The sequence below is a fragment of the Semicossyphus pulcher genome, unplaced genomic scaffold (genome assembly GCF_022749685.1).
Source record: "Semicossyphus pulcher isolate SPU_LCO1_2020_fin unplaced genomic scaffold, fSemPul1.0.p SCAF_14, whole genome shotgun sequence".
Classification (NCBI taxonomy): domain Eukaryota; kingdom Metazoa; phylum Chordata; class Actinopteri; order Labriformes; family Labridae; genus Semicossyphus; species Semicossyphus pulcher.
Genome location: NW_027211648.1, coordinates 13,198,877 through 13,223,097, shown reverse-complemented (window position 1 = coordinate 13,223,097; position 24,221 = coordinate 13,198,877). Strand labels below are relative to the sequence as shown.

General features: G+C 41.5%; 3 protein-coding genes across 3 annotated transcripts in view; 2 read left to right on the top strand and 1 right to left on the bottom strand.

Annotated features, from left to right (window-relative positions):
- Positions 1–20,358, bottom strand: part of fancm (FA complementation group M) — a 50,870-nt gene extending 30,512 nt beyond the window's left edge. Inside the window, exons 1-4 of the mRNA XM_069661980.1 lie at positions 19,674–20,358; positions 19,425–19,597; positions 17,917–17,994; positions 17,638–17,796 (exon numbers count right to left, since the gene is read on the bottom strand). Of these exons, the coding sequence (XP_069518081.1) occupies positions 17,638–17,796; positions 17,917–17,994; positions 19,425–19,597; positions 19,674–20,358 (1,095 nt within the window). The remainder of the gene's footprint in view (positions 1–17,637; positions 17,797–17,916; positions 17,995–19,424; positions 19,598–19,673) is intronic.
- soul3 (heme-binding protein soul3) lies at positions 1,544–11,235 on the top strand. Its single transcript, XM_069662230.1, has 5 exons — positions 1,544–2,097; positions 6,766–6,860; positions 8,977–9,118; positions 9,225–9,408; positions 9,555–11,235. Exons 1-5 carry the CDS (start codon positions 1,836–1,838, stop codon positions 9,724–9,726), a joined length of 855 nt encoding a protein of 284 aa, XP_069518331.1. The 5' UTR covers positions 1,544–1,835; the 3' UTR covers positions 9,727–11,235.
- Positions 20,359–20,707: 349 nt separating the features above from the next.
- Positions 20,708–22,413, top strand: iqcc (IQ motif containing C). The gene is made up of 4 exons (XM_069662510.1): positions 20,708–20,766; positions 21,001–21,147; positions 21,233–21,590; positions 22,283–22,413. The coding sequence occupies exons 1-4, from the start codon at positions 20,725–20,727 to the stop codon at positions 22,411–22,413; spliced, it is 678 nt and encodes a 225-aa protein (XP_069518611.1). The 5' UTR covers positions 20,708–20,724.
- The last annotated feature ends 1,808 nt before the right edge of the window (positions 22,414–24,221 follow it).

Genomic DNA, 24,221 nt, shown 5'->3' with positions numbered 1-24,221 from the left:
CTTACTGTTGCTGCGAGGATGCCTATTACATTTTTTATGTGAATCAGGATTAGTCACTGTAGCTGGCAGGATTAAAAAAAGGCCAAACACAAACACAGCTATTATACTGGGGAAATAACTGCCCAAGGCTGCAGCCAGACAGGGGGGCTATTAGATCCTTGTAGAGTATCCGAGTGTGTGTGTGTATATGTCAGTGCATGTGTGTATTTACATGGAGACTCCCCCACACACTACAGAGGATTATATAATGTCCTCTCTACGTGCGTGTTGAAGGGTGCAACATGGTGGCTGGCTGTTGCAGCGACACAGATCAGAGGAAATCCTGCTTAGTCCATCCCCTAGCACACAAGTACAAATCTTGTTTAGGATCTTGGAAAGGGAATTTGGCTTTTAACATCGACCTAAATGTGAGAAAAGATTTATTAAAAATAAAGAAATAGGGAAAAAAAAGGAGCAGATTATTTTCAAATGCGACCTCATCCCTCTTTTCAGGTCTTCTGGTGTTGGATGCTGCAGTGGGCCTGTGCTGAGGGCTGTCACTCAGACACATGTGTACAGACACATGCAGTCTATGATGCACACACACCCTCATCTCACTCCCTGCTGCTATCACTGGGTATCCTGTTGTCAAGACATTTATCAATTTCTTAAAGGGTTGGGATGGAATTAATCATGTCTATCTGCAAACCAGGTGACACTATTAAAAACGTGGTGTTGCACATACATGATCTAAAGCTGTCTCTGGGGCTGAAGAAAAAAGAGTGCACCTCTTATGACAATGCAAGTAGACAATGACATGTAAGAAGGTAATTATAGTTATTAATTATGTGGTTATACATTTTGTGCTGAGTTTTATTTAAAAAATGTACAATAAAAGAAAACAATGCTTAGCACAGCACACAAAGCACATTCAGAATGACTCACAGGAGGTAAAAATGGATTACAATGACAATTTCAAAATATTAAAAACCCTCAAAACGTCATGAAACGATTTTTAAAAATTCGATAAAATAATTCATTTGAAATACAATTTCTAGGGTTAAAATAATCATTCAGATTTTCTAACTTATTTATTTAGTTTAGCTTCAAAATTAGGAACTTTGCGTGCATTACTCTGTTTATAATTCTAATTCAATATCATTGAGTTTTTGTAAGAAAAAAAATATTGCAATCAATTAATCAAGAAAATAATCCAAAAATGAACAGATGCTGATTATAATCATTATAGTTGCAGCGCTATGGGCTAAAGCACGCAACAATAGGCCAATGCGTTCAGATACAAGAGTTAAATAAGGAAACATTAATCACAAAATGCCCTTTCAAAATAAGATGCTATTCAACAAATACGCTCACTTTAACCTTTTGTTATTGTTGACATCTTGGCCCCCTCATTATACTAATGGATGAAAATGTCTGTGCCCTAGCGGGGGTCTCGGGTATTCGTCTCGGGCAGCAGGAAGGGGAGGAGTAGTGTGTGCCCGCAGCGTCACGTGGTGCGCCCTCATCTCCTGTAAACATCGCATTCACCTCCGGCTACAAAGAGGGAGGCGTCAGTCGGCTCAGCGCAGGCGGAGGAGGAGGCGACTTCTTTTTGTTTTTTGTCGAATAAAAAGTAGAACCGTCTACAGACTATGCCTCGTTTACACGAGATATAACAATGCGTGTATGAATATGGCCAAATATGTCGAAGAGAGCTTCGTAATGCGCGGGTTGTTTAGCAAAAAGTAATCTGGACGAGCAACTAACCGAAGAAGGTTAAACCAAGCGCAAATTAATATTCTCAGTCAATCCTTTGAGGTTTTTCCAATCGCTAGGTACAAGTCTAACGAGAAAATATGGACCGAGGTGGCTGTCAGATGAGTGGCGGAGGCGGAGGCAGCGGCGGCGGCGGCGGCGGCGGCGGCGGTGGTGACCGGAGCGGGCCCGGGATGATCACGCTGGAGGACCTGGAGTCTTTCTCGGAGGACCAGCTGTCAGACTCGGGCAATGGCAGCCTCGAAGAAGAGGGAGAAACCATGGAGGACGACGAAAACCAGGACCGACTGCTGCATTACTGGCAGGACGTGGCGAGAGGACACCAAGTGGAAGTTTCCCAAGGTAAAAAAAACAAAACAAATGATGAACACGACGAGAAAAAAAAACACAGACACACTCAACATGTACTTTCTGAAGCGCCCTCATGTGCGTTAAATAAAAATCCAGCTTTATTACTCTGTTTGACGCAGCCTTCTCCTTTTTTTTAGGATATTAACTTCTAAGTTAAGTTTACAGAAAAGTGCAAACTTGCACGTGTGATTTTAGTGCTCTTTGGCTTAACTTCCTCACTGAATACCACCGTGCACATTGACCTAGTTTCCAGCGAGTCAGACAGGTAAACCAGTTTTAGTCAGTCCCTGCTCTCCAGGCCCCAAGTTATAACTATTAAACCGCAGAAGTTAATGCTATTAATGCAAGCCAAAACGTTGGAGTTCAATTAAGGTTACAAGCATTGAGACCTGTTGTAATTTCAAGCCCCCAAACTATTATATAACGGCAACAACAAACTACACACAGGCTTGTGTGTCCTCCTAGGATTTTGGTTGATCCCTGAAAGATGAGAAATAAAAATAGATCAAATGATACATTTAAGAGCATTATTTTAGTGGCTATCCGTCTGCACATCAGGGAACACATTGCAGAGTGCTAGTGCACTTTTGTTTCTATTTATAGTACCATAATACTACAACAAAACATATTTTCTTCTGTACCAAACTGTTAAATAGGCATCTATTATCAATAGCATAAAGATTTCCATGAGTAGATCCAACTGGGAAAATCCTCTGGCACATTTGGTGCTGTTTCCCAGAAAACAAGAGATCACAAGTACAGGGAGGTGTTCGGAAAAAGCCTGAATGCATGGCTTTTCTTAAGTCTAGGAAAATAGTGTTTGACAGGCACAGCTTGCGTTCAGGTCCAGTCATGGCTAAATGTGCTGCTATCAGCCGTACAGAAGCATATCATGGACATAACAACATTAATAATAATATGATTGAGGTATTCCTGTAGGAGTATGGTGTAATACTACAGCAGTAATAGTTACTAATACTATAAATAGTTGTGTTAAGCAGATAACATGCTCAATATTAAATGAGGTATAAAAAGTGCCTTGTTGTCGAGTAAAAGTGAGCCCGCCATTCTTGTCCACTTTGTTGCCTCTCATTAAGAACATTTCCGTCATATTCTCAGAAATATGGAACCTCTGTATATCCTCACTGCCATTTGAGTTTATCAAATGATTTGATTATTTCAACCTGAAGTTAAAATAAGTGGGGAAAAAAGCATTGTAAAGGTCGCTGTAAACACAAAGCTGCATTCAGTGAAGGGCTGTTTTGTTTTGCTGGGAAATGCAAATGCAGAAAATGCTAAATAAAACAGACGATGACAAACGCTGGCTGAGTTTTATATGCCTAAATCTACTCGGAAGATGTCTGGAATGTGGACAGGGCGCTCAAGGGCTTTGCAATCACTGAACTAAAATGAAGGCCTCTATCAGACCAATCAACTCTCTGAACTTCAGTGACTTTATATTACCAGGCCGTTATCTCCAAATTCTGTTTGAACTGTAGGTTGAATGAACGTTTTTGTGCCTTCAATCAATGATCAGCTTTGTGTATGTATATCTACAGAGGCTCTGGAGACCACAACTATGTATCTCAGATTTGTATTTAGCAGTAACCTGAAATTCGAAACAACCAAACACTTGAACAATGGAGCCATTGAGATGAGCTCAACTTTAACATTTAGGCTAACATTTTAATTTCCACCATAAAATGGTATTTCAAACACACTTCAGATATCGTCTTGTGGGACATAAAACAATAAACAAAGTAAGCCTTCTTCATCAGCTCAACTTGAGTGTGGCAACACTTTCCACAACCTCTCTGGTTGCGTGTGTGTCCTTAAAATGAAGCACTCAACTCTTGTTTAATCTGCCTAAAGGCCAAAAGAAAATCTTGACTAAATGGTTCATTTTTTCCATCTAACATTGTTCGGCTAAAATAAGTCTTTTTAGATGTCGGAAAGGATAAAAAAGTAGGAATAGTCTAATAGTGAGACAAAAATAACATTTAGTGTAAAAGACTTTGTCTTGTTTGTTTAATCGCTCCAATCCCTTTGTGGGTCCTGACCCTCCATTTGGAGCCACCTGATTGGTCAATTTGTCCTCTAACACGCTGCCCACTGAGAGTCCAGTAACACAGACTGGCAGGTCCTCCTCCCCTATGCCGTCACACCACAGCACTAATTGAGGACTTAGTTCAAAATCGCCTGCTTGGGCTTTCAGACTGACTCAGCGGGGGGATTAGCTACCTTGCCTGTACTGGTACTGAGGTTGTGCTAAATCCTGGACTACAGTACTGTAGCTAAGTACAGAGGCCAAGGCTGTGATAAACTCCTTTGCTCTAATTGAGATGGAGTGGGAAGGACAGGGGTGAGACGGGGGTGATGCGTTGCCAGCAGTTGGAGCTATTTAATTAGTTAATGTTAGCTTAAGCTACATGAACAGCTTTAATTCACCTTGGCAGCCAAATAATTGTTTTTCCTCATTCCAGTGCTGGAAAAACGTCACATAGATATTGTTTAAATGGTAACCATGTCAACGAGTGTTATTGCAGCCTGCAGCGAACAGTGGGTGGCTGTGAACACACCCATCTATACTGCTTTATGTATTTGACTTATGCAGTGCAGGCTATTTTTGCTTAACGAATGCCCTTCAAAGCATAAGATTACCGTGTCTTTCATGCCTCATTTTCATAAAGTGGAGCAGAAAGCATCAACCGATGAAGAGGCGTGAAGGTCCTCTAACTTGTAAACAAGACGGGATCTTGTGTCTTTCGCTTTAGATCAGTGAACACCAAAATGAAAACACAATTAACTAAATTGGTTTTCATTTCCATTCAAAAACATTGCCAACAATGAGCGCCTCAGCACATCCAAGAAGCTAAAAACTAATTAAACAACGGCGTTCCTTTGCCAAACAACACAAACACTACTCAAGTGCATGCTGATGTTTCCACCAAACTTAACGGAGGCAGTACTCTTATTTTCCAAGTGTGTTTGAAGCAGAAAGATGAACACAAAGAGTTTGCATGTTTCTGTGTCCTGTTCCAATCGATCTCCATACATGTAGAATATTGTGGGCCAGTTCATACGTTAGACTTCCCCAGAAGTGGTTGGCACACTTTATGTTGTCTCTCAGAAGCACACCCTTTATTGTGTTTGTTCTGACTTAATGAACTCATTCATCGAATATGAAACCACAATAGGCGTCTGTTTTGACAAATTAAAACACTTCCTGTTTGGAGTTGGTCTACCTGAAGACGTTTGTCAAGTGAGCTAGCTGAGGAGTATTTGCATAATTCCCTACCCAGACAAAGCTGTCTTAACTATTGTGTAGTATATTGCAGTGCATTATGTAATTTTAACACGCACTATTTCACACACTATGTCTGGGTTTGTACCTTAGCAAACCTGTTTGGGAAGTGCTTCTGCTGCAGACTCTTGTGTCTTAAAGGAACAGTGTGAACCTCGTAGCTGATGTTGAACAGAACACCTCAACATGTGTCAGAGTTTTATAAAACAATGATGAAAAAAAGGGACGCTGTAAATCGGAGTTTAGTGGAGCGAGCCGCATTGAACGTAGTGCGTGACTACAGCTTGTATTGATTAAACAGCTCAGGTACAAAAACAAGTGCATGTTGACCGTGCGCTCGGCGTTGACGCAGAACAGTCAACACCGAGCCGCTCCAGAAGTGCTGCCATAGCAACTGATGAGTTTGCCTGGGTGTGTTGAGGGCACACATAAACTGCTAATATTTTCCTGTCAAATATACACGGTCATTATCTCTCCTGAGCCACTCCTCTTAGTAATCAGCTAGTTACAGTGTAACCTTGATTTCAGGAGATCCACACTCTGTGACACGCACACCAGCCAGCCGAGTTTGTCGTCAAATGATTGATCACACAAATACTGCAGGTCCAGCTGACCCAGTTGTCCCCAACAGTATTGATCGATGATGAATGTGGTTCACCCTGAATGACTCGCATGTTACAGTTGAACGATGGAACATACATTTACTCTGTCAACATGGACTCCATTGTCAAAGAGTCTGATTTGTGTGCATGACTTTCGCCTGTATTTGAATGGGTACTATAGTCAGTTAAAGCATTTAAAGCTCAATCACAGCAGGGTTAAACTCCTACGGTTGGATAAAGGTTTTGTTATAAGGCGTTAAACATTGTCAACACGTGAAATGTCGTTTAAGGTGAAGAAATATTTGGTGATAGCTAAAATATGCTCCAGTATTTCAAAAGCACTGACTACTCATGTTATTCCTCTCTGTTAATACCAGTCTATATCTGGCCCTGGGCCGCTTTAGTTCTCTCCATCAGCACCAATAAACATTACTCTCTGCGACATCCTGGCACAGCGCTCTGCCCATCTGGCAGCCTCTTCCCACACGATCTACTAACCCTGCCTGCCAGCAGATTACTGGAATTGAAAATGTTTTTGGTGCAGATTAGACACGGGAGACCGCAAGTGTAGATATGATGTGATTTAAGTTAAGTTGTTTGGAGTATTTGTGTTTCTGTTAATTCAGGCTCCAAACCCACTGAATAAAGAAAACAACATGGCGGAACATCATCTGTTTGCTCTTATAAAGATGTCCTTTATATTGTTCACGCTGGTTTCATGTGACCTCGTATCGTTTGTTTGTCTGTTGACAGATATGTCCGAGCCTATTCAACAGCTGACCAGCAACAACCAAGGACGCAGTCAGAGGCAACACATCCCTTTCACTCTCCTTGGACGCAAAGAGAAGGTATCTATTTGACTATGTCCATGATGGTTGATCTACTGAAATCGTTTAACTTGTGTTGCAGTGACCAGAGAATAATGTATTCAAGTGTGTTTGCACAAGAGAATATAATTGCAAATAAAGCCCTTACATGACGACCCACTCCTCGACTAGTAGCAGGCAACACAAAACGACAGTAAAATGCACAATGCAGGCAGCTCGCATTAATAGCAAGAACTGAAGTAGCTGATGTAAACAACTTTAAGTTACACAAACAAGGATACTGACGTAACTACAGGATCATATTAAACATTTCTTGGAAAAACTCAATATTCTAAAAGCCCAATTTTTTCTGATCTTCCAGCTAAATTTGATTCATTGATGATTTTAAGTTTGATTTTGTCAGATGTGAACGTATGCGCAGAATCTTAACTTTATTGTAACCAACAAAAATTGATTATATAATTCAGAGAGACACAAACATCTCTAATAGCATTGGATCCTACATACTGTAAAATGCAGAATATAGTCACACCAGAATATAAGACGCAGTCTGTTTGAGGGGGTATCCCAGAGGGAAAAAGGTTTTCTATAGATATTTATGAATAACAACGTGTATACAAGTTATTTCAACACTATTTCAATTTATTTTCATTTAAAACACATTCAAAACACACACAAATTACAGCCTACCATCTGTTTTCACCATGTCGAGATTGCATTCCTGCTAGCTACTGGTGCTGTAGCGACAGCCTACGGTAATGTTGATTGTTGCGAGGGTAGCGGCTGCCATGGCGATCATGACGGTGCATGCCCGTGATGAAGTGTTCGCAACAATCAGCTTAAAACGGCGAGGAAAACAAAACAGTACTGCGGCATATTGTAAATAGGAGATGTTGTAGGGGCTTGGACCCAGGAACATGTGACGTCACCACTTAACAACCAGATAGCGCCATCGTCTGGGTAAGATACCGTAACACAATAACATACCTCTCTCTGCGTTTCATACTGGTATATTGGTCGCACCGGTTCATAGGACGCAGCCCAGTTTTTAGATGGAAAACAAACGTATTAAAAGTGCGTCTTATACACTGAATTTTGTTATCAATCAAATCAGGCCTCTCTCTAAACATAACCAAAACATGAACTGCGTCATCATGAGACGATGATCGTACAAGATTATCTGTGTGAGTTTGGGTCAGCTGCTTTTTATTTTCCACTACATGGTGGTGTCACCCAATACAGTAAGCCGTGTAAAGTCCTTAGGGGGCAGTATAAATAAAGAGGGCTAATTGGTTTAACTTGAGTTAATTAGTTCATAGAACTTGGCTGGAGACTCCGGTTAAACAAAGGACATGGCACCCTATTCTTAGAGAGGGTTTCGGTGCCTTGGTAAAGGACGGCACGTTGACAGTCGGCGGACCTCAAACTGTGGGTCACACAGAAAGGTGTAAGAAGAAACTGATACCTACACATGAGTATCGATGGTGCGATATTATATCAACACTATGAAAGCAAACTATTTATTCAAAATTCAAAGGAGTCTTGTATTGGTTAAATTTGGTGTATTTAAACCTCTGAACACTTGGTAGCACTGTTGTAACCATAGTATATTTAAACCAGTGTATGTGGATACAACGACAGCCGAGTCATACGCCTGATCTGCATTGGGGATGTAAGACAAATAGGTCTTATATATGAGAACGAAAGGCCATTTAACAACAGATACTTACAGTGTTAAAATGTAAAGATGTAGCTTCAAAAGCAGAATAGAAATAAGAGATGCTCCAGCAGGAATAACCTTACACCACCTCTCTGTCAATGTGAGAGTAAAGAACTCGTGTCGCTCCCTGAATGCACTCGCCAGGCCCGAAACACTATAAACACTGTCTTGAATCATTTCAAGTAGCAGAGGTTGTGTGGGAAGTTTTTTTCTTACACATTTTCTAGACAGCATTTAGCTTTCCAGTCAGTAGTCAGAACATTTGCCGGCACGCTCGTAGCCATTTTCCACTTATAAAACCAAATGTTGCAGAAAACGGTTTCATAAGAAGACTTAATTCAATTCAACACAGCATCATGAGCACCTACGTTTGTAACTCAAGTGTCATCTCGCCTTACGTCATTTGTGCTTTTGTAGTGCGGGGAGCTGCTGTATGAGAAACGTCAATACGAGAAGGGCCACTGGGCTTGTATAACAATGCGTGAGGACACTTACGAGCAGAGCATCTGCTATGGTTTTATGAGGATAATGAGATACATCTGCCAGCAGAACTCCTTTGGTAAGTTAGCAAGGGACCATTCAACGCTATCACTAAATTTGCTTCATTTTCATTTGTGTATTATCATTTACAAGCGAGACATCCTCCATTTCCTTTGCACCTCTAGGTGACTACCTGGGCATGACTCTCCCCATCGTCACGGTGGTGCGCACAGATGAGACCCATTCTGTGATATCCAATGATGTCACCGTGGCTTATTTCCTTCCCGAATATCACCAGGCCCAGCCCCCACAGCCTACTGACAACGACATCGTCTTAGAGATCTGGCCTGCCACTACTGTGTACACAAGGTCGGTGCAGAATAACATGAAAACAACCAACTGTACTTTTCCTAGATTGACTTCTTCTCTTCTTGTTAGCACTGACAGCTAAGAATGATTGTTTAGCTTTAACATGAAAAAAATAATACTTAAGGACCCCTCCCTGCTTCTTTCAGGGCCTTCACTGGTCCCACCAATGAAGTGACCATCGTCAACCAGATCAGCACCATGGCTGAGCTGCTAGACTCCCCGGGCGTGTGCGTCAACGACTCATTCATCGTGGCCGGCTACACCAACCCCGCTCACAGCAATCGCCAGAACGAGATCTGGTTCCTCGAACGCCCCTGATGGACGAGTGGATTAAGCAGCCTCCTGTCTTGTGACCCTTGAGCCTCATAAAGACTCCCTTAACACTGCCGCAGCTCACCTACAGCCTCAGGTGCAACATCCTCTCTAGTCACCACCTCTATCTGAAATGAACATCAGCCCAGCACACTCCAGATCAGTGGGGGGCCTGGAGAAAAAAAAAATCTGCCCTTAGCTTTACTCATTGAAATTTCATTCATTAAAAGTAGTTCCTCATTTCACCCAAGAGAACTGAAGTGCCACCTTCTCACTCTCAAGGACACCACCCAGGCTCTGAAGCATAGCGTTCATTTCCTGCTCCTACACTGAGATGACTTAAAACCTCTTCCCATCACACATTTCCCTCTTGAAACTGCGCTTTGTGAACATAGTGACCTTTGATTGGTGTCAGAAACGTGCAAAAGCCTGTCTTGCTGCAGCGGAAGCAGGTCCCGAATGAACATGCAGCCTTATCTGTATTTGCTCCCTTCCTGTTTGCTGCACAGCAACATCGTTCTGTCATGTGGGGTGAAAGGTCAATGCACAATGAAAACGTATATCTTCTCTGTCGATCTTTAGCTTGCCGAGGTGATTTCATGTGTCAGTGTTGATCCACTGTGTTTATCTCTGGATTATATAAGTCACTACAAGTATATGTGATCTATGTGGCACTGCATAATTATTTTGTTTGAACAATACGTGCAAAACATGCCAGATAAACCACAATCGAACAGCCAGTTATTACAGTTCTTTGACCTTTATTCTAGACCAATCCAAGGCGGTTCAGTGGCTCGTACGGTAGGTTGTGGGAGGGGATTTGCAGCATGCAACACAAAACCTAACAATCTACAACATCCAGGTCTGGCCATGTGGCTTTAACCAACATTAAGCTCAACACAAAAGGTGACACTCAAATCCAGCAGTCTGCACAAGGCATAAATGTAGAAATCAAACACCTATGAACCCGACATGTTCATAGGTTTTTGTGTATGAATGTATAGCTTCAGGGAGATGGAAATATGGACGCCACACTTCTATAATCCTATGGCTGAAAAACTCACTTATTTTACTGCTGAATGACAATCATGAAGTACTATATTATATACATCCTTTTCTCTTCAGATAGTGATTCAAGTCAATGCATTCCTCATGTTTCAGGTCCATTCACACACACACACACACACACACACACACACACACACACAATAGTTACCTTTGTACCTTTTTCATGCTCTTTCTACTTGCTACTGTGTCGATGTTAGTGGGTATGCATTTGCTTATTCAAATGCCACTGTTGCAGAGTAGAGGCAATGCATCTAAGAAAAGACAGAGCACAGAGAGTCTCTCTCCTGTCATCATACTCTTTTTTTTAAATAGCTGAAATGTAAATTCTGTTCTAGTTACAACTGGTTTTAATGTTGTATCACCAATCTAAGAGTCTATAAATTCAGAGTGGAAGAAGAATGTATGTTTATCTTCACTATATTTTAAAATAAAATTTCAGTCACCCCAGTTTTCTTTCTTTTATTACATGTTTGCTTAGGGTCTTTTCTCAGAGAGGATAGCCTATCTCCTCTATATATATACATGGATTGTCCAGAGTCTTTTACCATCATCCAATGGTAAAGAAAAATAAATTATGTTGATCTAATGCAGTGGTTTTCAAAGTGGGGGCCGCCAGGGGGCGCTAGGGGGCCTCAGAAAATTGGAGGGGAAAAAAATAAAAAATAAAATATATATACATTTTTTATTTTTTATTTTTTATTTTTAATAACCATTTGTCCTGAACCTAACAACACGTAAACTGCCGTTATCTTGGATTCTCAAATTCAGAAATACAGAAAAATGGCCATGATTGCCCGAAATGCGTCCTCCGTCTGGAGACCCTCTTAAACGAGTATTTAAAACCTTCGAAACTTCAGCGTCACTTGATGCAAAAACATCCGGCAGAGGCCGATAAAACAGTAGACTTCTTCAGACGTAAAGAAGAGCATTTGGTCAGGCAATCTGCTGCATTCACACAGCAAGCTACCGTGCCCGAGCGGGCCCTGAAGGCATCATTTTTAGCCTCATACCACATTGCTTGTGCTAAAAAACCTCACACAATTGGAGAGGATTTGATTCTACCAGCTACCAAAGACATTGTCCGAGAATTGCTTGGTGAGGATGCTGCCCAAAAAATCAACGCTGTCCCACTCTCTGTTGTCTGTGGGTTTGGGGGTCCCCGGCCAGAAGCTAATGCTGTTTGGGGGGCCTTGGCATGGAAAAGTTTGGGAACCCCTGATCTAATGTACGAGGAATAGAGCAAACCTCGCCAGGATTGGGTGGGCAACATCTCTGTCTCATATTGGAGTGGCACAGGTAGAGGGGTAGCGATATTAAAGGGCCAGTTTGCCGAATTTCAACATCAGTCCTTTCATGCTATTATGGGGAGCTAATGCCATTATGGTAGGAAAAAAAAACGCAATTTCGCTCTGTGCCTTTGGAGGGCACTATCCGCCTCTCCAATGAGCCCTGGAAAACCTCCGCCAGATGCCAATTTCAAATATTATCGCTTCTATTGATTACAGAGAACACCAGCTTTGAATGGGGCGAATTGTTCCTTTAATCCAGGGTGTAGGCGACTATCCAGAACCTACTTAGTCGCAGAGAGGCTAAATCGGGAAAATAAAACACCTTGCCCGACGCGCTGGCTGATAATCCGTAAATAAATACTGATCCAAAATTCTGCGTCTGTAGATTTATTGCTCTTTGAAAACAAAGCGCTTACAGGGGGAAAGGTAGTGATTTCAATATACGGTAAATCAAAGCAGTCAGCAAAAAGTGGGACTTCCCCGTTCACCCTCTCTCAGTTCAAAAATCCAATACCCGCCAAGTGAACAGCTGATTTCACCACTACCGGGTGCTGACGTATCACCACCACCACCACCACCACCACCACGTGACTCGCATTCCCATATGTGACTATACAATAAACTAATAAACTATCTGCCACAAAGAGCTGGCCTCTACACAGGGGTTCCCAACCCCCGGGCCGCGGACCGGTACCGGGCCTTCGGTCGTTTAGTACTGGGCTGCGAAACCCAGTAGGTGTCTGTGACATTCCAAACATACACGGAGAACCGTCACATAGGCTGTGCGAAGTGTACAACCGCACAGCACCATGCGCCTGCAGCAACACTTAGTTGTAGTAGCTGCAATTCAGCTGGAAAACCACCGACCTGGCAACCCTGGGGCTGGTTTCACAAAGATGTTTTAGACTGGTATCTAAGACTGGTCTATACTGTTTATTTAGCTCAAAGATTAGTCTAATGCAAGTTAGACCGTTTCACAAGATTAAAGACTGACCAACTTTGAGCCCAAAAAATTAGACCTATGTTACTATGGTAACAATCAGTGACACCTGCTGACCAGTAGCACCAAATTTGAACGTCTTTGATGGTCGGATAACAGTTTACTGTTTTTTCCATTTCAGGTTTTTTTTGTTGTTGTTACACTCTTCGCTGAATTTCCCAAGTACAATGCCCTTATAACCTCAAATAAACATTTTCTGCTGGAGTGAATGGACTTGAGCGGTTAGATGCGGTTACTCGGTCGGCCATTTTTTTGTTTTGAGAAAATTCATTTACCCAGAATTCAATGCATCATAGTCCAGCCTAAGATAGTCAAGAACTAAACTGCTTAGTGAAACAGATGAATTAAGACGTCTATCTGAAGTCTGACTGTTTGTTATATCTAAGCCAAGTCAAAGTCTCTGTGAAACCGGCCCCTGGTCGCATCCCTTGACGTGATATGAAACTTTGAATGATCATGAAGCCTGATGCCCCTCTACAGCTCTGTGTTATCAGTGAAATATATGAACTACACAGCATATGGACATATGACAGCTGGTGGAGAAGATGTTTATACTTTAACTGTGCACGGAAATACGGACAGATCGCGACGTTATTGAGACAGGTAGGCTACAGAGCATCAAAACACACACTCCTCACCTCGCTCATGATAGCTACGCATGGATCACCTCCTGTTCATCTCATTCACAGCGTGTAGTGGAGACGTGTTTTATTCTTTATAAAGGTTGTCCACGGAAATACAGGCGCAATTGCGACCCTATTAAGTCAGCCACAGCTGCTGGATCACATTGTTATAGCTTCCGCTACACTGCTTGTAGATCACACTCTGGATCATCTGTCTCCGCCCCCGGTCCGTCAGAAATATTATAGTCATAAAGTTATATTAGCCAATAAATACACGACTAATACTCATGACCCCACATTATTGAGAGGCTTGAGTGTTAACTCAGTGATATTCGGGGCTACCAATTTTTAATAGGGAGTGATTTTAATCAGGTCATGGACAATAGATTGGACCATAGCTCCTTTTGAAGGTGCCAGTGTCGATTGGTTTCTGCACTAATGGCTGTTTAGCGATTATTAAATCTATCTACAACAGACAATAACTTCTACTCCCTGCCTCACAATGCGCTGTCCAGGATGTCCTCTTCAAAAATGCATCTCCCTCTGACTGTTCCCATGTGTTGCTCCGTGGGATATCTTTTTGCAACATTGCCAGGCGAAGGCTCTTAGGGGGGCTTGACCCAGGCTTTAAGAGATACACGAGGGCTCTGATTCATCTCTATAAAGAAACTCTTTTGTCATCAGCGCCCTCTGCAGGCGTGGCATGGAAGGCCTTTAAAGACCTTGTTAGGAAGTCAAACAATCATACAACATGCCTCATTAAAAACAGAAAGCAAACACCAAGCGACCTGAGCTGGAGAGGAGGATTGACATCGCGGAGGGGGCTTTTAAAGACTCTCTCTGATTAGACTCAAAAATGAACTAAATTCTACCTATTTAGAGCTACACAAAACACGTTGGAGAAGGCAATAAAGGAGGAAGGATGCTGGCCAGGCTCACAGAGAGAGGTATCGAGTCCTGTACGAGCAGTTGGAACAGAAGGTGATGCTCTGCTGTATGACTCAAACGAGTTAAAAAAAGACTTCCAGCCATTTCAGTGCAACACTTGTCAGAAGCACAAACCAGAAGATTGACACATTTCCAACTCCGCTCAGTTCAGCCTTCACATCGAATTTCTGTAAGGCAATGCTGAGGAGCTCTCCCATTTAATTTTAAAGGCTCTAGATAATCTATGTTTAACTGTCTGAGGCACTTATTTCTCTTATTTTGAAGAAAGATGACGATATAGAAGACTACAGGGTTGCCACAATACCAGAATTTTAAACTTCAATACCAGACTAGTGAAGAAAAAAAAAAGAGTACTCAATACCTGTTTGGATACCATGGCAACAAAAATAGAAGTCCTGGGAACAAAGCATTTTTAAATCCCCACCTTCACACAGTGCAGAAACAAGTCACTAAACACATACCAGACATACTGTTAATAATAATGGAAGGCTTAATGAGCAGGATTTTCCATATTAAAATATTCCCTCTTAATCATCTCTCATAATCCAGTTGGAGTGTGAGCTGGTGTCTGCGTCTGCAGAGGATCTGCCCTTCGTCTCTTCTGCTTGCTACAGCTGACTGCATATCTGTTGTTGTCTTTAAAGCTTCGGTAACTTTGGGTACTATTGAACAGAAAAATAATGAAGATTGTATCGTTTCAAGACACAAAGTATCGATCATTTTGACAGCCGTATATCAGATTGCTAAAGCTACAGACCAATATTCACCCTGAGATCTCAGCTGTTAGACTAGTAAGTCACAACTGGCCTGACCCGCCCTGACCAAGCAGGCTATTTTTGTTTATAGTAGAGTGATGGGGGGTTGACTCAATACTATATATGACAACTAGTGCAGAAAGACTTTTAGACATGCGGGTTGGTTGTCTGGTTATATATGGGAACAAACCAATGAGAGGATTCACTTATTGTTTTAAATTCCTCTTGGCTTATTTTGTGTTTTGACAAGTGGGCTGTACTGTGAAAAGTCAAGTACAACTCGTGCTTCTACGGATTTCTTTGCTCAATCAAAATGTGCTTGTGTGTCATCTTTTGACATTTACAGTGATGCTGGATTTAACTGGGTTCATATTAAACACAAGTTCTGCACAATTCTGGGAGTATAACTGCAGAAATATGCAGCATACTGCAGTCGTGATAAACCTCTTCCTTTGCTAAGTGCAATATGAACTATTAGGTCAAGTCAACATAGTTGAGATGTATGTTATATTCATTTAGAGATGGTCCGATACCATTTTTCCCTTCCTGATACCGAGACTTCTGGACCAGCCGATACCAAGTAGCGGTCGGATACTATTGCAGTTAAAAAATATACATAATATTGGTGGTAAAACACTGATGGCTGACAGTTTGTGCCAACCAACAAATACTCTATACGTACAACAGAATATCTCTGGAGGGTATTCCTCCTTTCTTATGGGATCAAATGTGCCAAACAAAAGGGGTCACTCCCTACTTTGTTCTGAAATATATAGCATAACCCACTTGGCAAGAAGAACTGGGGCTCAGTTACTGGAGCATAGTAACCTGATGAGTTCTCACAATAGGGTTACATACACATTGTAGTGTATGAGAGCGCAGCCTAGTGCACATACAGAACAAGATATATAGTGTCTGATGGAGATACAACACGCTGAAGATAATGTGATAAACATGAAAACAGGAGTGGCAATTTTTCAAATCAATTTATATGCTATGCCACTACAACTTAAGCCCTATATTACACCATCAGTTCCCACTACAACACAGCACAGACTGTAAACTTTATGACTGGTAACTCTGTGCTGGCTTGGACTCCGTGGCCTAGATGTTCATTGACTTTGCAAACACTGTCCATAAATGCTCAATCAAAATCACCAAGCTGAGACTTCAGAAAACAGGAGGCTACTTTGTCCATTGTATGGCTGAGTACTCTCTCGTGTCTGCTATTAAATAGGCCAAAAACCAAGGCCAAGCACACAAGTGAGCCCCACCAAAAACATATGCATGACTGGTTAATTTTTATGATTTGTTCAACAGTCTTTTCATTCTGCCTGAATGACCGCAGTAAAGCTCATTTTACACCTGAGTACAGTGTTAGCTCTATTTTGTGTACTGTCTGGTCAGATTAAGGGAGGGCGGTGGGAAATCGAGGTGAACCAGCAGGCTGCAGGCGCCGTCCGGTCAAGGGGTAATATGAGGACAGTGTGAAAAATGAAAGCAATTAAACAACAAGAAGGAAAGCTTGATTATAACAAACAACAAAAAAAGAAAGAAGGGGATAAAGGACACAATGAAGACCTTACAGCTAAACTAGAACCTGTTTAAACTTAGAAATTTAGATGTCACATTCCAGCTGTCCAGTCAGTTGAGACAGACGAAGTGTAGCTGCACATTTAGCGTACAGTACACACAGACAGCGAACCGACCCGTGACAGGGGGAGAGAGCCTGTAGCGTCCGTTAATAATCCAGTACCGTTTAGTGCACCAGACCACCAAGTGTGACAGGACGCTGCTTTCAAGACAAATCAATCCATGTTGTATGAAGTGACCTGTGATAAAGACGTGATGCTGAGGAAAGGATTGCATCTAAGGATTTCTTTTAAAACAGATGCAAGTATACAGAGACCACAAGGTGGCAGCAGAGCACCTTAAAGGTAAGGGTCACATGCACTACAAAGGTAATGACGGAACCAAAACAAACACTGCATAAGAGGGAGAGTTTGAACACAAAGCTAATGAGTTTGTTTGTGTCTTTATAACTGATATAAATCAAATATGATGTAATAAAGCTTTTTGGAAGCTTGGGCATCAACAAGAAATAAATATTCTTTACTCGTATTAAAAAGTGACTCTCATCAAACGAATGTTATTGTAGATGTGTATGTGGAGGAAAGAAAATAAAAGCCAGGAAGGAGTTAAGCTACATATTACGCAAAATGTCTTGTGCCTACCTGCAGGTAACGCGCCTGCTGAGCAGAAAGGGCCTCTCCCAGGGGAACAATCATCTTCTCAACACTGCGCTGGTGCGAATGAGCCTGGATGTCTGGACTCTCTTCTGAACGCAGCTCAATGTGGGAGATGAGCAAGTTAGAGATGACAGACTGCACTGACTGTAGGAGGGGGATAAAAGAGAAGAGGTGGTGTCAGACTTGAGACTGGTTTAAGGGATTGATTTTTAGGTGACAAAAAGAACCTTTAACACTTTGGACAATAGTGTGTATTGTTCTTACCTTTGTATCCCCCCCTGGAGTTGCACTAAGAGCCAAAATGCGGAATTGCAGAGTCTGGCTGCCGAGCTGTCTGATGACCTAAGTGACAAGAGGAAGAGCATTTTTAGCACTAACGTTAGTCTGAATATTTAACTACTTATGACTACGTGTTAAAAGGCAAACTCTGCTAGAAAGTAGAATTAAGCAAACACATTCAATGTGGCTATAAATCAATATATTGTAAAGTCCTGTTAATTCATTGAGTGGGTTAGTATGTTGTTTAATGTGCTTAATCTAATTAAATTAATGTAATAAAATCTGGCAAATCAAGGTACTTCATAAAGTTGAAGAAAATAATATACAAACACATTGATTTACAACACGGCCTGAAATAGTGTATTTGCACAACCCTTATAGTATAAATCTTGGTATGTAGTATCAATGATGTACAAATCACAGCGAAAGTGCCCTCATGGATTCCCCTGTAGTAGATAAAAAATGAGCTCTGGATGCCCTTTCAGTGGATAAATGATACATGTTGAAAACTAGTTGGCATCCACACACTCCTATGTGTGAGACAATATGCCCTCGTGGGATGCCTCTAAAGATCAGAATGTCCCCTGTTGCTTTGCATCACAACTTTCTGCGCGCTAGTTCCCCATGGCATACAGCTGGTGCCCTTTTTATTGTTTCTACCCCTGTCAAACAGCCTGAGTACGCCACTGTGCAGTATTTTATCATGTCAACTTATCCTACCAGCAAAAACACTAATAAAAGTGAAAGAAGTTTCACACTGCTGTCAAGAGGCTATCACTGATCTGATCACACTTCTTGCTAGCTACAGATGAAGCTACAGTCGTAGCAGAGGTTTGCAATCAATTGTGTTGTTGCACCGACGTCTGCACATCCAGTGACAAAGTGAAAATCAAGAGTAGTGAACAGAAATAAAAACAGTATCTGTTGTTCCCAAAGTACTAAGTAATGATAGACTTTGATTTGACTAGTACTAGAGCCTGTCCAATATTTGATATTTGAGAGAAGAAACTGGCCAATTAACTATATGACAACTGATATAGTTGAATTGTATTTTTCTTCTTCTTCTTCTATGCAAAGGTAATCTGAAGGCTGCAGTCTTAAACAAATAACTTTGTTGAAGAATATGTAACATTAATATACACTATAGCTAGAGCGGACCACCGTGGTCTGCTAGGGAAACTACATGATGACATATGACTACATTTTTGAATCAACCTAAGCGTTGTTTCGGCCATTATATATCCTTTAAAAAATGTTTTCATAATAGTGCATATCTGAAACGCTCTTACTGATTGAACGGTGATTGACCCATAGCAGCCATATTTGTGTCATATCAGCTGACAGAAATACAGGACAACAATCAGAATCTATTTATCACATTAGAGTAACTTAATTGAAGTTTCATATTCAGAATTGAATTTGGCAAGTAAAGTAGAACAACAGTGACATAATACTGAATTAAAGGGAAAGCAGCGATTATAAATGATCTGTACCTGACAGTAGGCATGGTTGCCCAGCGCCTTGTGGGCTTCATCGATCACCACACACTTCACCTGCTGAGCTGGGCAGGTCTCTCTGGACAGATCATTCACCATGACCTGAGGGGTGAGGAAGAAGACACGCTTGGTCCTCCACACCTCCTGTCTTTGCTTTGCTGCTGTGCTGCCTGTGGTCAAGGAGATCACTCTTGTTAATAAAGACAAAAAAATGATGGTTTTTGTGTCGTGATTCATAATTATTACCTGTCAGCTCAGCCATGTGTGCCTGTGGGATCCCCATCACTTTATAACAGGCCTCGATCTGTTGTGCAACAAGAGGTTTGGTGGGAGCCATGAATACAATCTTCCCTGATGGATACCAGCGGTAGAAGTTGTACATAACCACAGAGGCTATGAAGGTCTTTCCCAAACCAGTGGGGAGACACACCAGTGAGTTTTGAAACAAGGCAGCCTCTGACATCTTCAGCTGGTAATCCCTGATGGGATAGTTGGTGGGGTAGATCCATACCTTAGCTGAGGAGCTGTCAAAGCCAGGAAAGTCTGGATAAGTCTGCCCACCTGACGGGATGGGAGAGAGGACAGTGCTCTCCGTTTCTACGGGGTTGTCATAGTGAAAATAGTTTGCATTATCAAGTTTCAGGCTCTTTTCAGCTTCATAAACAGCGACCAACATCAAATCATCGTCGTCTTCATTATCTTCAAACGCAGGTTTGGGGTCATCAGAAATCGACGTGGACTCCTGACCTATTTGACCCCATAGAGGATTTCTTGGAGGATGTGCTGTAGCTAACTGAGAAGAGTTGCTTGGGGTTGTCTTGCGCCGTCCAGCGGCTTTCCTGACATCTTTTTTTGGTTGAATAACGTTGGTCTGAGGAGCCGGTGCACCCCAAGTCTGGAACAAAGTCCTCTGATTCGAGCCACTACTCATTTTGATCGGTGGTGGCGAAAAACTTTGACAAAAAGTGCCATGTGACGTCCAGCAACATTGCAAATTCAACACGGGTATACAAACAAAGGGTCACTTCCGCCAAAGCGTTACCAAAATAAAGCACCACATACATAACAACGGGTTTAGTCCAAAGGCTATGTCGGTCATTTTAATATAAATTGAATTGTAAAATGTTACACTGTATAACACTGACGGGAAAATATCAAGCAAGGAGCTAAAGCGCTAAATGTACAGGTTAAAATTCAACAAAAGGGCTTTTATTTTTTTAGGGTGACACCGGAACCGAATCAAGAGTTTGAGTTCATCTCCCGCGCTCCGGTGTGACGCTGTCATGTTACCATAGCAATGGACAGACTCGAATGGGAGAAGATACTCACCTGTTTTCAGGTATTGAGGTTGTCTTAATATTTTATTTCTTGTCCTAACTCACTGAATTGTTTCTTTATACCTGCAGTTATTTCTAGTCAATTGTGTTGTTGCTAGAAGGGACTGTTTAGCTGCTAATGCTAAAAATGGAAGACGGCTGCTAATAGTAGCTAGCATTAGTTGTTAGCATTGACGTAACTGATTTCAGTTGAGAAGGTGAAGTTACCGTTACTATGGCTGTCCTCTCTTCGGTAGGCATTTGCACGTGGATACTTGATGAGACGCGAAGTCCGTCGTGCACGTGAAGACTTTGAAGACATCGTGAGAGAGGTTGATGGAGGACTGACCCATTTAGAGTGGAGGGAGACGCATATTATCTCCATTCCCCACTTCACAGACACTGTAAGTAACTGTAACTGTTATGGAAGTTATGGATTTGAACAGCTTATATGTATTTTTCTCATGCTTTTCCCCTATAAATCACCAGGACGGCCTGTTTCTGCAAGCCAGCAGCTCTGCCAGCAAGCCTTCAAATCCAGGAGTAAATGTCTGTGCTACTCCCCAAAGCCTTTCAGCAGCAGCAGCAGCACCATCCATATCAGAGGACAGAGATCATCATGTCCTGCGGGAGAAGATAGAAGCTGAGAGAGATGGTCCACAAACTAAAGGACTGTACTCACTTTCTAATGACTTCTCCTCCAGCAGCAATGTTAGAGGAAGTTATGAGGGACAGAGACAGACCACAGTGGAGGGTAAAGATGGAGGAGTGATGGAGAGTGCAGGAGACTCAACCACAGTCTGGAGCAGTTTTGAGCTGGACACAGACTATGGTCACTCTCACAAAGGTGAGGACTGCACACATAATAATAGTGCACATAGTTCTTTGATTTTAAGGCATTTTGAAATAACAAGACTTTCAATTCTTTGTTTCTGTCTGTAGGTTGCCTGTCAATCTATAATAGAAGTACATGATTGCATCAGGTTTAGGGCATTTAGACTTCAGATTGCTTGTTTTTTAATTGTTATTTTGTGACTGGGCAATCCTCATATTTAAGGAGCTGAAAACAACCAATGTTTTGCTTTTTTCAAATGACTAAAATTATTAATCGTTAAGAAAAAAATAAATAAAAAGATTTACTAAAAAATGAACTATAAACTGATGAAAAGATAAATTGTAAAATCATGCAAGTTATGTGTAAGCACTGCAAAAGATAATAATCTGAAGGTTGCACATTATTTAGGCTTTCTTTTGCTTAAAATAGATTATAAACTGTCAGTGGTTTGGCATTATTAGTAGTTTAATTATTCAAATTTAACATGTTTAAATTCAAGAAAATTATCATATTGGATAAGAGCATTGCATATCATTTTATTCAATATTATTAACCTTCATGAAATTAAGCATAAACATTATTTACCTACAGTTTTTAAAGAATTTTCTCAAACTGTTGTTGAAAATGTGCAACTATCTAACTAATTTTTCTCCTGTAGCAAGAAGATCTTATCAGTCACTTTGAATTTACCATCCCTCCTTAAGGTGCCCGGCAGTACCACTCTGTGCAGGACGTGCCCTGTACACCAGAGGCCCTACGTCTCCATAGAAACACCCTGACCATGGAGCTGCTCTGGCTGCAGCAGGCCATTGGCAGCAGGAAAAAGGTAAGATAGAAGAAAGGGAGAGATATAGTGCTTCCCTACATTCATTCAGCAGTGACAGTCTCCTGCTGCAAGACTGAATTTATTCAGTAACCTCAAGAATAAGTCAGAACAGTGGGTCAAAAAAGTGTCAAAATACCTACATTGTAAGTATCCATACCGGAATAATGTGCAATCAACAAGAACATATTAAGTACATAAATCTGGAATGCTGTTTCCTAGCATGTTCAGCTGCCCGCACACTTTACACCCAGACTGTGTTCCAACTGAACCCTTAGTTTATCTTTAACCAAATGAATGTCCTCATTAATCCTGCGTAGAGCTTCCAAGAAGTACCCTGCAGCTCCAGAGGGTGTAAAAGTGCCCACAAGTAGAGTAATGTGCCAAAGAACTCTTGATGTAAACCTCAACTGAACTCAAAACAGGAATTACTTTTGCACCCTGGTGTTTGATATTCAAATTTGTTTTGCACAGAACATCTTTATTTACAAGAAAAAACTCCAAAAATTAAACAAAAACACATTTGAATAGTAATTTTACACTTTCAGAAACAAAATCTGAAACAGTTGGTTTTGAACTCAGAGTTGGCTCACCTATCATTTAGATAACAGTTATAAATGTGCAGAAAAGAAACACATAATGACTGTTTCTCTACTTGTTTTTTCCTCTCCTCTACAGTACTTGTCACTGAAGGACAGACTGAGCATATCGTGACAGCAGAAGTAATCTGAACTGAAGGCCAGAGCCCACTCAAGTGTCATCTGTCTGTCTAAGCCATTATTTTCTACATGTACACAGTAGATGACATGAATTCCTTTGTAACGTATCTATTATGTGTTTGATTTAACCTGTACATAATGTTTGTTATTTGCTACAATAGAAAATGAATAAATTATATTTTTCTAAAACATCTTCCTTTTTTTCTGTTCTCATTGTCCTCTTGGCATTTATTGTGAAAGGTCGAGGCCGTGTGTATTGTGTAGGAAGAAGACTCATTCAGTGGAATTCAGGGGAGAGTCCTTGGCTTCAAACACGTTTGTGTTGTGCCTCTTAGAAGCTCAAATTTCCCATCTGGATCACAGTGTATGAGCTCTCACTCATCACATGCGACGCTCTTCCTACTTATAGTCAAATGACTGGGTCCTATTAAGCTGCTGTTGTGCTTTTGTATAAAGGAGCGTCAATGGGGGAAGAAACATTTAAGGGCTAAGAAATAATGTTGCATTGTCCTGCTCTTAATATTTTAAATGTTATAAAAGTGCCACTTTTGCTAGATTTTATTAATGGATCCGGCACCTGATCGTTTTACTAACATGTATGATATATTTGGCAATTATTTTTTAAGGGGGGGACACGGACGACCGAGGCTATCTTATTGATTCAGCTTACAACACAGTGACCCACCCATTCTCTCCTCTGTCTGTCTCTTTTGTTGTGGTTGCTGCCGATGGTTTGGCCCACAAAGCCAGTCATTGCTGTCACGCTGCCATAGCAACCAGGAAATACTCACCGCCGTCAGTGGAGTGTAGTGAGCGTGTGTGTGTGTGTGTGAGAGAGGGGGGACAGAGAGAGCAGAACGTGGTGAGTGGGAGTCCAGACGGACCACAACAACAGAAGGGGCTGATTTTCACCTCCGATATTCCTCGCCTTCATCTTCCAGCGGGTTTGTGAGTGACAGCAGTGTGTGTGTGAATGGAAGATTGTGTAATTTGTGTTAAGTGTGACCCAGATAATGTGAATGAAGACGAGCAGTGAATGCAACCCCAGGATAAAGTGAGTGGAAGTAGAGAGAAATGTTTGTGTGGTGTTTAAATGTGTGT

Bases quoted from the DNA above. Each gene is read 5' to 3' on its own strand.
- soul3 (XM_069662230.1), top strand. From the start codon at position 1,836: ATGGACCGAGGTGGCTGTCAGATGAGTGGCGGAGGCGGAGGCAGCGGC. The intron at 2,098-6,765 runs GTAAAAAAAACA...GTCTGTTGACAG, and splicing joins CCAAGTGGAAGTTTCCCAAG to ATATGTCCGAGCCTATTCAA. The intron at 9,409-9,554 runs GTCGGTGCAGAA...TGCTTCTTTCAG, and splicing joins GCCACTACTGTGTACACAAG to GGCCTTCACTGGTCCCACCA.
- iqcc (XM_069662510.1), top strand. From the start codon at position 20,725: ATGGACAGACTCGAATGGGAGAAGATACTCACCTGTTTTCAG. The intron at 20,767-21,000 runs GTATTGAGGTTG...TCTCTTCGGTAG, and splicing joins AGATACTCACCTGTTTTCAG to GCATTTGCACGTGGATACTT. The intron at 21,591-22,282 runs GTGAGGACTGCA...TCCCTCCTTAAG, and splicing joins CTATGGTCACTCTCACAAAG to GTGCCCGGCAGTACCACTCT.